The 14,760-nt window shown below is 37.2% G+C and overlaps 1 protein-coding gene across 21 annotated transcripts in view; it reads left to right on the top strand.

The window, feature by feature from the left end:
- The window catches only part of Usp40 (ubiquitin specific peptidase 40), a 66,840-nt gene that overhangs the window by 37,888 nt on the left and 14,192 nt on the right, over nt 1-14,760 (top strand). For 20 of the 21 annotated variants that reach the window (XR_007349548.1, XR_007349552.1, XR_007349553.1 and 17 more), the window contains 7 exons: nt 381-438; nt 2,997-3,050; nt 3,944-4,032; nt 4,943-5,029; nt 10,265-10,301; nt 12,099-12,163; nt 13,854-13,928. Coding sequence is in view for 15 of the 21 variants with exons in the window: in XM_048808760.1 (XP_048664717.1) it covers nt 381-438; nt 2,997-3,050; nt 3,944-4,032; nt 4,943-5,029; nt 10,265-10,301; nt 12,099-12,163; nt 13,854-13,928 (465 nt within the window). In the remaining 6 variants the exon portion in view is untranslated. The remainder of the gene's footprint in view (nt 1-380; nt 439-2,996; nt 3,051-3,943; nt 4,033-4,942; nt 5,030-10,264; nt 10,302-12,098; nt 12,164-13,853; nt 13,929-14,760) is intronic. The other variant, XM_048808757.1, reaches the window with a different exon arrangement.

Raw genomic sequence — 14,760 nt, 5'->3', positions numbered from 1 at the left:
TTTTTTTTTTTTTTTTTTTTTTGTTCGTTTGTTTTTTTTGGCTTTGATCAGAAAGGTGAGTGGCTTCCTGCTTTTCAGCTATGTTTCTTTAGTCCTTTTTGTCCCAGTTAGCACCATTTTAGTAAAAATTACTAAGATCTATTCTGACTAAAAGGAACTAATTTTAAACATTTAAAATTTTTAAAAAAAGATTTATTCTGAGCTTTTGCTATTGATCTTGTAGAATTTCAGAGATGGGAAAAAGCTTTTTTCAAGTTGGAAAAATACGTGCCAGGTGGTTCATGTCTCAACTGATGTAGGTGTGCACATGCTGCTGGTCTTCATTGTCATCTCCTCCTGTTCAACTTATACATATTCATTAGTTTATTTCTCTATTTTAGGTGGTGTTTGATATTCGAATTAAAGCCATAAAGGAATTAAAATTAATGAAGGAACTAGGTAATCATTTACATTTGCTTTTGGTTTTTGGTTTAATTTAGTTTGGATTTTTTGTTGAAAAATATATGGGAAAGTACAAAAATAATTTAGGAAAATCTCATGCACCTACCACCCAAAATGGACAAATGTTAACATTTTGTCATATGTTTGTTTTTGTTTGAAACATTATAAAGTCCTTCGTGTTCTCCTTCTCAGACCTATTCTCCTTCCCTCCCCAGATACAACCAGTATTTTTGATTTGGGTGTGTATATAGACATTTATACATATTGTACCATATATTATAAATACATATGTGTGTATACATATATATAGACAGATTTGTCATACTGAATACAACATTCTGCAACCTTACTATTCACTCCACATCATGTTTAACAACTTTATTGAGATATAATTTATATACAAAATATTCACTTTTCTTTTTTTCTTTTTCTTTTTTTTCTTTTCTTTTTTTTTTTTTTTTTGGTGCTAGGAATTGAATCCAGAAGCACTCTATTTACCCCAGCCTTTTTATTTTTTATTTTGAGATAGGGTATTACTAAGTTGCTGGGCTAGCCTTAAACTCATGATTCTTCTGCCTTAGCCTACAAAGTTGCTGGGATTAGAGGTATACACCATTGTGCCTGGCTAAAATTCACTCATGTGTAATTCAGTAATTATCAGTAAATGTATAGAGTTGTACACCAATTCAGTTTTTTTAATATTTATTTTTTAGTTGTTGGGCACAATACCTTCATTTTATTTATTTATTTTTATGTGGTGCTAAAGATCGAACCCAGGACCTCGCACGTGCTAAGCAAGCACTCTACCACTGAGTCACAACTCCAGCCCTACCAATTCCATTTTAAAACATTTCTGTCACCCCAAAAAGATCTCTTATGCCCATTTGTATTCTGAGCCCGTATCCAGTGACTAATCCACTTTCCATCTCTTCAGACTTGATTTTCTTGACATTTCATACAAATAGAACCATACAATCTTTGTGTGTGACTTCTCTTACTTACCATACTATTTTTGAAGTTTGCCCATTATTTAGCATTTATAAATAGTTTATTTCTTTTTATTGCTGGCTAGTGGTCAACTGTATGGACATACCACATTTTATTTGTTTATTCACCAGTTGATGGACATTTGGAATACTGCTGTAAACATTTGCATGTAAGTCTTTGGCTATTTATTTTCAGTTCTCTCAGGTAGATGCACAGGATTAGAACGCCTGGGAAATTTATGTTTAACTTTTTACGAAAACTGCCAAATGATTTTCCCAAGTGCCTGAACCTGTGCGTTCCCAATAGCAGCGTGTCAGTATTGCAGTTTCTTCATACCCTTGCCAATATTTGTAGTTATCTTTTTATTATAGCCATTCTAGTGAATGTGAAGAAAAATTAAACATTTTTACAAAGACAAATGTCCATAACCAAAAACTGGCCACAATCCAGATGTGCATGAGCAGGTGACTAGATAGACAAATTGTGGTATTGCCAGTTGGTGGGGTGCTATTCATGTCTGAAAAGCGGCAAACTCCAAGTTCTGCCACATGCAAAATATGTGTGAATCTCCAGTCATTATATGAAAGAAAGTAAACGTAGAAAAGTACATTCTGTATGATTCCAGGAATGTGAAATTTTAGAAAAAGAAAATTTAAGTCATAGCCACAGAAGGCAGACAAGGGATTGACTGAAGTGTGACACAGTGGAATTTTGGGGGTGATAGAGATTTTATCTCGGTTTGCTGGTTTTGCTGAATGTTTATATATTTATCAAACTCTATGAACTCTACACTTAAAATGGATGTTTTATTGTAGGTAAATTATAATACCTTGGTAAAGTTCATAAAAAGTATACATTTTATTAAAATGAATGCTTCGTTACCTTGTCCTGTAGCTGGTCTCCCCCTTCTACTCTTGCTCATGTAGCAAGTGATTCTCTTAAACCTGTGAGCTAGACCTTGTCACTCCTGTGCTCAGGGCCCTGTCGTGCTTCCCTTGCACATGGGTCAATTCCTTAACGCAGCCCACGGGAACCTGCATAACCTGACCGCTGCTCACCCTGGACCTCACTGCAATCCACTCTTCTGCTTTCTTATCACACACCCAGCAGGCTGCCTTCTTGGGGTTTCTCTGTGCTCTCCAGTGAGGAGCCAGCCCTGCTGGCACTGCTGCAGAGACAAAGCGTTTCAGTCCTCAAAAGTTTCTGATATCAAAAAAAAAAAAAAGTTTCTGATATTGTAAATAAATGTATAAGTGTTAGCTTTGCTATTTTTTTTTTTTCTTTTCTCTACATGTATAACCAACAAAGAGTTTTAAAAGTTTTGGCAGATTTTTAAGTCGTAGACCCATCGGAACATTTCCACTGATTATTAAAATGGATGCACAATTCTATTGTGTGTTTCTATAGTCCAAACTGCTGTGCAGAGTGAAGGCTGCCCAAATGTGGGGGTCTTTTGTTCTTTTTTTTTTTTTTAATTTGGGTTTTTTATTCTATTTTAGATTTCTGCTAATTAACACTAGCAAAGAGCATCTCTCTTTGGTGAATAACATGCTTATTTTTATTTATAGCTGAGAACAGCTGTTTGAGACCTATTGATAGAAACGGGAAGCTCCTTTGTCCAGGTTAGTCTTATTGGTAGCTTTCATCCACTGTTGGTAGCTGACATCAACTCATTCCATCCTTGTCTCTGTCTTCCCCTAAGCAATGGCTTCCAATACCTAATGCTCTCTTTTTTGCTTATTTCTTTTTTCTTTTGTTCTGGTGGAGGGTGGTGTGGGCATTCAACCCAGAGCCTTGCACATGCTAGGCAAGCAGTCTGCCACTGAGCCTCACACCTAACCCCCTGCTACTCTTAAATTACTTTCATCGAGGCATCTTATCCATGTGTTAAGAAAACCTTAACATTTTTGTTCTCTGAAATGAAACACTTTCTGATGCTCTGGTTCTTGTTTTAGTCATGGTTTGGATCTCATTATCTCTTTCTAGTCTTATTTTTTCAGTTTTCGGTGGGTCATTCCTGCTTTTATTGTTATACTGTATGGAACAGAGTCTTTGGTTCTCACCTAACACCTTTCATTAGATTGGTGATTTAGTTATGGATGAGCCTATCATTATTTGGTTCTCACTGCCACTTGAAACATGGAAGAAGTTAGTCCATTAAGTATAAGTTTTAAATACTTTCAACTTCTTAGTATTATACAGATAATAATAAAGTATGAAAATTGAAAATTAAACATAGCCATTATCTGTATAATTTTTTTGCATGAAGTGCAACTTTTTACTTCTTTTTTAATATTCTTGAGTGGTGGGGGTAATGTGAAAATTCATTACTGGTGTGGTGATGCTGAGGATTAAACCCAGGGCCTCACTAATGCTAAGCATGTACTCTACCACCGAGCTACACCCTAGCCTCTTTCTTGACCTTCTTAATTTTCAAAGACTATCTACTTTGATGTAATATTTTGCTGAGACATGGGAATTCAGAACATCATCATTTTCTCAAAATTCTTTATAGTGCCAGATGGTTCCACTTTGAAGGAAGCAGAAGTGAAGATGGGGAGTTCTTTGGGACTGTGTCTTGGAAAAGCACCAACTTCCTCTCAGGTACAGTAAGATACCTTTAGGTATCCCCCTTCCCTCATCAGAATGTCTGGATTTGTAACTAGTAACCTACTCCAGTAATACTGGTGTTACCTAAAAGTTTTTTGTTGTTATTGTTCTTACTGCTTTAGGAGTATATCCATATAGTTTCCTGTGTTTAAATAAAAAATGTTATGTGAAAGTATATTTATAAGGTTCTTTCTCTGTAAAAATTTTATGTTTAAAGGGGATGTTTAAGGTTGAATGGCCACCAGTTCCAGCCACTTTGTTTCATAAATTCTGAGATGCACTTTCCCCCCGCATGTTAACACCTATAAAATTAGGAGGCTCCTGTGTCAGTGGCATTCTGCAGTTCTGCTGGCATTGTTGTGGTGTGGTTTTTTGTTTTTGTTTTTATCGGAACAGAAAATGATGAGTCTTAGCAGTCAGCGTTTTTTTATTTAATGGAATACAATATATTGATTTTGGATTTAAAATTACTCTCTGCAATAATGTAACAGTTATAGTAGCCTCCCTTCCCCCTCATCTTTATCAGTGTTCATTTTCTGTGTAAAATGCTATCAGGTAATGTTGCCAGAAGCCCTACCTAGTTAATAAACTTTTATTATAGCCCAGAAGTCATAATGATATCCTTATTGTTAATATCCTGTATCAAGGCAGCCTATGACATTAAATGTCTCAGCACAGTCTTGTTTTACATAACTTGAGGGTTTTCATTTTGATTTGTTTGTCTTTGCAGTACTGGGGATGAACTCATGCATGCTAGGCAGTGCTTTACCACTGAGCTACATCCACAGAACTGAGTTTTTATTAATGTTTCATGGGCCCTGGGCTTTTGGGGGAAGTGAATAATGCAATCATACGATTTTTAAGTTCAGGTTAAATTGCATCTATACTTCTGGCTTGCTCTTAGCTGTTCCTGTTTTTTGCTTGGGGGACTAATATTCAACCTGGGACAGAGATGGAGGTCATAGTAGAAGAAACATTGTCTGTGAAAGATGTAAGTAATTTTACTTTTTGGTTTGGGACACTCAGTATTTGGTATGGGGAGTGGTATCCTGCGCTAGGTCCTAAGATGAGGTTTACATAATGTACTTGTAAGAATTATGTGTGTTCACTAGAGGGGTGGTTCAGAGAGCTTGAAAATTAATTGGCAAGCCAGCTGGGATGTTTAAGTTAGATTGTTTCTACTGTTTTTTTTTTTTCCTTATCTAAATATCAGTAATACTTATTATAGAAATTTGGGGAATGCAGAAATTGATTAAAACAAAATTCCTCATATTTCTTATCCCACTAATACTAACATTTCAGTATATTTTCTTCTGGTGTTTTCACTTTTTTTTTTTTTTTCCTTTCTTTTTTAGTTGTAGACAGACACAATTGCTTTATTTATTTATTTTTATGTGGTGCTGAGGATCGAACCCAGTGTCTCACACATGCAAGGCAAGCGCTCTACCACTGAGCTACAGCCCCAGCCCCTGGTGTTTTTACTTTATATACACACATAATGACACATACACAGATGTGAATTATATATATGAATGAGTATGATAGAACATGAATAATTGTATTGGTATCACTGGGATACCAATACAAGAACTGGGACTTTTGTTATTGTAAAACAAAGACACAGATAAAAATAAGTGTGGTTAAATAAAAACCTCTACTCCTAAATTTGAATTAAAAGAGTCTGAATAAACTTCACCTATTTTTACTTTTTAAAAATTGTTTGTTTTGTTTTCTTTCTGGCTCTGTGCCCTGACATAGCTTAGAAACAAAACAGCCCTAGCACCCAGATTATGATTGCAAAGTACCATTTCATACTAAAAGGAACCAGGCACCTTGAATTAAGGGCTGGTTCTGTAGCCCTAGTCACAAAATGTGTGAGCTAAACCTGGAACATGTTGTCATCACAGAAAGCAATGAAGCTACTAATAAAGATTTATTGGAATTATCAAAGAGACTTAGGAGTCTAGTCATTTAAGATGAGACAGTTTGAACATTAGGGAGAATAATAATTAAAGTGTATACTAGGTAAAATTATTATAGAAATTTGGAATATGTAGAAATGGATTTTTTTTAAAAATTAAAACCCCTCATCCCTTGTCTGTGTATGAATGTAAAATTCATATATATTCCCTATCTACATATGTAAAATCTTGATACCACACACATAAAATCTATGGGCAGGCTCATAATGACCATAACAGGAAATATTCATTGGTACCTACCATGGGTAAAAGAGGAGAGAAATAAGCATTTATCTCATTTTTCCTCTGTAAATTATACCTCAAGGTGGCTCACTATATAATATTTTTCTATATAGAACATATTCCAGCTAATAAAGAAGAAGGAATTTTAGAGCATCAGTTTTTCAATTTCTAATTAATAGATCAAGACAATGATCTTTAAACACTGAGAATAACCCAAAGAAGTGCAGCTCTTAGACACTCTAGAAGCTCTAGGATACCCTTACAAAAACAAAAAAAGGGCTGGGGCTGTAGCTCAGTGGCAGAGTGCTTACCTAGCATGCGTGAGGCACTGGGTTTAATCCTCAGCACCACATTACAAATAAACAAATTAAATAAAGGCATTTTGTCCATCTGCAACTACAAAAAAAATATATTAAAAAAAAAAACAACCTATGCGTCTTATTGAGCTACTGGATCTGACCACCAATTTTTTTTTATTTTTATATTGTTTTTAATATATTTTTTTTTAGTTGTAATTGGACACAATACCTTTATTTTATTTATTTTTATGTGGTGCTGAGGATCGAACCCAGGGCCTTGCATGTGCTAGGCGAGCGCTTTACCACTGAGCCACAACCCCAGCCCCCACATATTTATTTATTTATTGTACTGGGGATTGAACCCAGGGGCATTTAACCACTGAGTCACATCCCCAGCCCTTTTTATTTTTGTTTTGAGACAGGGTCTCACTAAGTCGCTTAGGGCCTTGCTAAGTTATACTTGAACTTGTAGTCCTCTAGTCTCAATATGCGTGCACCACCATGCCCAGCCTGACTACCAATTTATAAGGAATAGGAGAGGTTTAATGCACCACAGGCCTGCAGCCAGCAGAATCCAGATTGGAAAACTCTTCTCAACAAATAAATTGCAGGGTCTGAGGGTACCTATAGGCTAAAGGAGGTTCAGACAAATAGCACCCCATTGCAAATGTGTGGATTTTATTTGGACCTTGGTTCAAACAAAAACAACAAAAAACAAAAGAAAACCCTTTATAATAACTAAAGAGAAAGTAGGGAAATTTGAACTGGGTATTTGTTGTTATTTACAAATCCTTAATTTGAAAAACTTTTAAGTTCTGAAGACGTTAATCACTTAAGGTTTATATTTTTAAAAGAATCCTTATATTTCAGAAATGCATGCTAACTATAGATGAAATAATATGTTATCAGGCATTTGGTTTTATTTTTTCCCCATTTTTTTATTGGTGCATTATAATTGTACATAATGACAGTGGCATTTACTTTTAAAGAATCTAGGGAAGCCGAATACAGTTGCACACACCTGTAATCCCATCAGCTCAAAAGGCTGAGACAGGAGGATCACAAGTTCAAGGCCAGCCTGGGCAACTTAGTGAGACCCTATCTCAAAAAATAAAAAGGAATGGAGGGCTGCGGTTGTGGCTCAGTGGTAGAGCGCTCGTCTAGCATGCGTGAGGCACTAAGTTCGATCCTTAGCACCACATAAAAATGAAATAAAGATATTGTGTCCACCTACAACTAAAAAATAAATATTTTTTTAAAAAAGGAATGGGGATATGGCTCAGTGGTTAAGCACCCTAGGCTTCAGTCCCTAGTACAAAAAAAAAAAAAAAGAAGAAGAATCTGGGGGAAGGACAGGAGGTGGATGTAAACAAGACTGGACATGGCAATAATTGAAATCATGAGTACTTGAGGAGGATCATTTTACTAGTCTCTGCATGCAGTTGAAATTTTCCATGATAAAACATTTTTTACCCTTATTCTAGACTGTAAATATGTTCCAAATTTTTCGTTGGCCTTTTGTGTGTCTGTATGTACGTACTGGGGATTGAACCCAGGGTGCTTAATCACTGAGCCACATTCCCAGCCCTTTTTATTTTTTTATTTTGAGACAAAGTCTCGCTCTGTTGCTGAGGCTGTTTTGAACTTGGGATCCTCCTGCCTCAGCCTCCGGAGTGACTGGGATTACAGGCATGTGCCACCACATCCAGCTTTTATTGGCCTTTATTAACATGTATTTTTTCATTTCAAAGAAACCACAAAACTATTCTGAAGAGTGACACACATCCTTTTCTTCCTGTGCTCTCTCAGCCCCACTGGGGTTCCATGTAGCTCTTCCTCAGGCTTCAGGGGGCCCCCTCACTGCTGCGCCCATCCATGAGCATCCAGTCTGTTCTCACCCTGCTGCGTGCATCCTGTCTGCTCCCAGCACTCCACGCTGTTGCTGGCTCTACTAGGAGTTTTTGTCTGTCTTCTGGGAAGTTAACGAACTGAGAAGTTAAAGCTCTTCAGGTTTTCCTTCCAGTCCACCAGCCCACCTTTCTCAGCTTGTTCTTTCCCCCTCTCCCCCTTGCCTTTTGAGCATTCAGCTACAGATATACTTGGACTGGGCCCCTCTAGCCCCAGAGAATCCAGCTGCCACCTAGGCTGTCTGAAATCCAAACTAGAGCACATCCCCAGCAGGACTCCTGGCCTCCTGAAATGTCTTCCACACATGTTTTTCTCTTCTTCAGCTAATGGCAGCTCCAATTTCCTATTTGCTCTGGCCAAAACCTTTATGCCCCCTTGATTCTCCTTGTCTTACTTCACATCCAGTTTTTCAGGACCTTCTGTTGGTTCTGCCATCAGAATGCTGCTAGGATCTGGCCACATCTCGCTCCCTCTACCGCTGTGTCCCTGTCGAGCACACCACTGTCACTCATCTGCACTGTTCCACAGGTTCTTAACTGATCTCCTTGCTTCTAGCCTTGAACCTCCCAGGGTCCATTTTTATAAGGAAATTGAGTGATTTACTGTTTTGTTTTCAAAACTCTAGCCCCTACCCCACTGCTGGCCTCCTTGCTTTCCTCCAAAGCCCTTAAGTTTGGGTCCCCTGCCTGGAACACAGTTAAGATGAATGTTCTTTTGTTTTCATCCCTTAAGGAAAGCCTTTAAGGCTGCAGTTTTCTTTGAATATAGCTTTGTCCCCGTCACCCATGCTTTAACTATTGTGTTATATCATTGGCATTGTTTTCTAAATAACCTGTAAACACATACTTATACAACTAACTATAAATTTATTCCCAGTTTTTGAACTTCAGGGGGTTAAAAGTCTCTGCTGATCACCACCTCCCTTATATAGAAGGCACTGAGATGACCTGACATGTGCTTATCAATAGAGGTGTCCTCCCAGAGCACATGCCAGGGTACATAAAGGAATGAAGAACTCACTTTGTGTGTATCATGCCTCATGCACATACTAGACCTTTTGAAGTTCATTTAAAATATTTTAAACATCTAATACGACATATGAATCTGTTTTATTCTTTGAACTGCTAAGATATATCTTCATTTTTTAAATGTTCACCCATTAATAGATATTTTGATTAATGGCCACTGTTTTCTTATTCTGAGCAGTACAAGAGTGACCATCCTTATTTTTATTTCCTTTTGCTCTAGGGTAGTATAAACACAATTTTATTTACTCTTTGACCCAAGATTTACTTTGGAATGTTTTTCCCTCAAAAAGTTAGAAAGTTGTTCTATTAAAACTTTTGTTCATATTTTCACATTTTTGCATTGTACCATGAGGGCACAACTTACACAATTCTTTCCTTGTGAGTTTATGTGTGATCATTTGTGTTTAATGGCTTCTAAATAAAGGTCAATCTCCTTTTATAGGATTCAGAGGTTATTATGTATCTGTGAAATCAGCCTTATCAATAATTTGATCAAATCACACTATTAATCCTCATGGGAAGGAAGTCGTGGCAGAGACACTGAAGGCAGTAAATGAAACTTGGAGCTGAGTCCTGGTTGGAAACACCAGGAAATGTTTCTCCTCCCTGAACTGACCCCCTCCCAGCTCCTAGGAAAGAGAGTTGGCTTGTCGATCATCTTAATTCTATGTGCCTTTGTCTATCCAAGAATAATGAATATAATCAGACTTAAGGCCCAGGGTTCAAAAAGGGTGTTTCTTCTTATACTATAATTCAGAAACAAAAACTAACTTTTTTTTTTTTTTAGTGTTTAAAGATAATGCTTGAGAAATCTAGTCTGCCAGGTAAGTTATTTATCATGATGACATAATCTTATCCACATTCTTTACTTCAAACAATTATCTATAAGCCTAATAAAAACTTTTCAAACTTTCTTTTTCATAAAGATTGTGGAAAAAAAGTTTTATAGACTGCAGAAAAAAAAAATTTAAATTTCTGTGTGTTCATAATGAATTCTCCTGGTTCTATTTACAAACTAAAAGAAAAGTAGTTTTAGGGTTAGCCTAGATAGAATCCAGCAAGGATGTAAAAGAAAGCAAGCTAAGATTTACACCACCTGGAGTTATCCACATCTAGTTCCACTGAAACATTTTTAGTCTTATTGATTCAGAATTTCAGTGCATCTATTTCATGTCAATATATGTGTATAATAGACTAGGGAATGGAATGTGAATGGAAAAAATTAATCCAGAGTAACTTAAGCAGCTTCCTGGGTGCAGTCATGTCACTGAGCTTGATGAGGAATCATGCTGCTTTTATTAGAACAGTTTGTCCCTCAGACACCATTGAAGTTGGCACCAGTGTGTTATCTGGAAGGGATGTTCACGTGCTCTGGATATAGGGCTGTCCTATAGAAGTACACAGGCAGTGTCTCATTGAATCTCACTGAATCTCAGCAGTAGCCCTCCCAGGTGGGGGATGGTCACCCGTTCCCATTTCACAGACAAGGAAACAGGCTGTGAAGGCTTAAATGGCTTGCCAGAGTTCCCCAGCCAATAGCTAGGCCTCTGCTCTCAAGGTCCAGGTTCTTCCCACCTGCTATGTTGTGGACTAATAGTGCTCACTTTTAACTGACTAGTAATTTTATAAGGTACTTAAATTAATTTGAAATTGATACAAATCTTTCTGAATTTAAAACTAATGGTTAAAAAGGATCTACAAAAAAGTGTGCTGCAGGGGTTCAGAGACCGGCTGGTGGAGATGAGTAAGAACTTTGTGTTTATTCCTTTGCCCATTAGATGGTTTTGGTGCTACAGCATCTTGCTCATCAAATAATAGCTGCGGTTTTTGTTTGTTTGTAATAACCAGGGTTTCTAATTTTTGCCCCATTCAACTTTTTCCCCATTCAAAAAAAGTTCTCGTTTGGGGAGTGAGCAGCAAACAAGTGCACTGAAAAAGAGAGAGATCTGATTTAAGTCTATTTAACATTTATACATTTTCTTTCACATCAGTTTCATTCAGATACTCTTCAGAAAGTTCTAGTGCTGTGTTGTTTGATTAACTGCTAAGAGGAGGAATTTTCTTGTACAATTGCAGTTGCTGAGCAATTTTAGCATATACTTCAGCTATGACAAAAATCATCTTTAGTGCTGGGGTTGTGGCTTAGTGGTGGAGCACTTGCCTAGCATGTGTGAGGTACTGGGTTCAATTCTCAGCACCACATATAAATAAATAAAAATAAAAGTCCATTGACAATTAAAAAATTGTTTTTACAAGAGATTTGATACTTATGTATATGTATGTCTATATGTATAGTGATATATGATCTGTATATATGTATACATGAAAAGAGTAAGGGTACAAAGTAAATATTGTATAATAGAAGCAAGTGTTTTTAGTCACAAATACATATATGAATATGTTGTTTTTATTCACAGGTTCTTGGTGAAAAAGAAAGCAAATTAACCAAATTGAGCAGGAAAACACAACTTTTTATGCTCTTGAAGAGATCATTTTAAAAACTAATGATTATTAGCAGATTAAGCCCCATTTGACATTCATTTATCCAGAATGGTTATTCCTACTGAATTCTTAAAACATACTCTCTGGGGTTTTTCATCCTAATATTGATTTCTTCATAGGAGATGCGTGGCATTTAAGAAAAATGGACTGGTGCTATGAAGCTGGGGAGCCATTATGTGGAGAAGTAAGAGGATTTCCATACCTTCTGCTCTGAAGATGATTGCGTTTCATACAGGATTTCTCCTTCCCGCCCGACTCATATAAAAAAATTTCTAGAGAAAACTTTCACTCTTTTTTAGGAAACAAAAAGCTAAGCAAGATCTATTTTCCCTTTCTTTGACTAGTTTTTCTGATACAGAGCAAGTCTGGGCTAGGTGGAGGTGTTTCTGACATCCGTGATCGGCCCTGCTGGTGAGAGAGCATGTCCTAGACCAGTGCTCCACCAGGAAACAGAGCACTTCAGAGAGCAGAGGACACTGGAGCTCATGAAAGCATCTAAAGCACACTCTGGGTGCGGGGGCAGTACTGGAGTTTGAACCCAAGGCCTCACACATGCAAAGTATGCACTCTTATCACTGAGCCACATTCCCAGCCCACACTGAATTTTTGACCCCTTCATATTTTAATCTCAGTGTTTCTCTGTAAGTAAATGATGGTAGAATTCATCTTACCAGACAATCACTTGGTAGTGGTCCAAACTCTGGGTGCAGCCAAACTCTTAGGGTAAGTTTAGGAATAGTTTTATCACAGGATAGTTTGAATCTTGTTAAGCTTCTTATTGTTCGCCCAAATAGCACCAAACCTCCCAGTCCAAACCCAGGGCCTTGGAAGGAGGCCAAGTGAAGCTTCTTCCCAGAAACACTGTGGTCAGCTGCCCCTTTCCAGCCTTCACCTGCCTGCTGTTCACTAATAGCTGCATTGAACAGTCGAGGGCAGGGGTGCTGGGGCTTCCTCTGGAATACTCTGCCCAAACAGTTGATAAGACAAGATCAAGAGAAGCCTCCTTTGAGTCTTGGTTTGGATATCAGAATATTGATTCAAATAGTGAATTATTCACTATCTGAATAATTATTTCCCAGTGGGTATCAAACAATTCATCTAATATTAAAGTCATTTCCCTCAAAACTGTCATCTCCTAGATTTGCCCTTTATTTCCCATCCTAACCTTTTCAGACTAAACTATCGCTTAGCATACCTACCTTTCCCTCCTTCAGGTTAGTCTCATACTTCAGGAACCTGCCAGCCTTTCCAGCCCTTCCTTGGCCATTTTCCTGCTGGCTCCCATTTCAAGCCACCCTTTGCCTCTTCTCTACACGGCTTCCCTGGGCCCAGGCATTTCAACCACCTTGGTCTTGAGTGCCGCCTTTATTTTTGTTCCACATCCCTTCGGTTGGTGCCCACTTTTCCACTTTCCCATTTTTTCTTCAACTGGTACTTCCCACTCAGAGGTCAGTTTCTCAGCTCTTTGCTGAAACAAACCATGGTTATTGTCAGTTTTGACTCTGCCCTTGTTCTTTTCTTCATAAGAAATCCTCTTCTCTGGAGCCATCTAGCTTTCCAAATCCCCCACACAATTTTAGGTATGATTAAAATCTCATGGGGCACAAGTCAAGTCTGTCCTCACCCATCTCGGTTGTCTCCCTATCCTCAACCCTTTGAAGATACTTAAGGGTTTACATGCCACAATTTAATATGTAATGCCATTCTGCTTTTGTAGTCCTAGCTTACTTCCTTTGTCTTCAGTATCTACTTTGTTATTCACTTATTTATTTCTTGAAAATGTAATAGAGGTTTAAAAAAAAAAAAAAGAGCCTATGGTGTGTTTATTCCTCTCAGAAGTCTTAAGTGACAAAAAAGAATTTCTGTGTTCCCAGGATGCAACACTGCAAGAGCTTAGGATATGTTCTGGAGACACATTGCTTTTAATTGAAGGAAAACTTCCTCTTCCGGTAAGATTTTGCCTCTAAATAGACATTTTATAATAACAGTTATCGTTCTGAATACAAAGGTGTTATATTCTCATTGTGGGGAATTGGGGAAATATAGTCATAAAAAGAATAGAGAACTTTCCCAGAATCCTACCTATAAATATTTTATAGGTAGATATTTCTTCCTATAAATATTTCTAAATAAAATTAAAATCAATTATATGTAAAAATTTCATTTCATCCTTTTTATAGTTAACATTTTAACCTGATTATAAAACCCAGAAGTAGTTATATCCAAGGTGATGATTAACTGCTGTTTAATTCACCTATATTCCCAGTATTGGAAATTTAGCTTATTTAAAATTTTTTTGTTCTTACAATTAGTACTTAAATATAAAACCTTCTATCTGGGAGTGGTGGCATACACTGTATTCCCAGCAACTCAGGAAGCTGAAGCAGGAGGATCTCAAGTTTGAGGCCAACCTGTAATTTAGCAAGATCATCTCCAAATAAACCCAACATCTCCATCCTAACCTTTTCAGACTAAAATATCGCTTACCATACCTACCTTTCCCTCCTTCAGGTTAGTCTCGTACTTCAGGAACTTGGGAATGAAGCTCAGTGGTAGAGCAACCCTGGGTTTAATTCGCAATACCATATATACACACAAAACAAAGGTGGAATTACTAACTCAAAAGGCATGAGCTCTTTAAAGATTTGATGCTACATATTGCCAAATTGTTTTCCTAACAAGTCCTACTAAATTAATAACCTTGTTGGCAAAGTATGTGAGGACTTATTTTATTGCTCTTTTATAAACATTGCATGTCACTACTTTTTTTTGGCGGGGGGT

This window comes from Marmota marmota, unplaced genomic scaffold, assembly GCF_001458135.2.
Source record: "Marmota marmota marmota unplaced genomic scaffold, marMar, whole genome shotgun sequence".
Lineage (NCBI taxonomy): Eukaryota > Metazoa > Chordata > Mammalia > Rodentia > Sciuridae > Marmota > Marmota marmota.
Note: the sequence above shows the minus strand (reverse complement) of the source record. Positions and strands in the feature narration are given on the sequence as shown.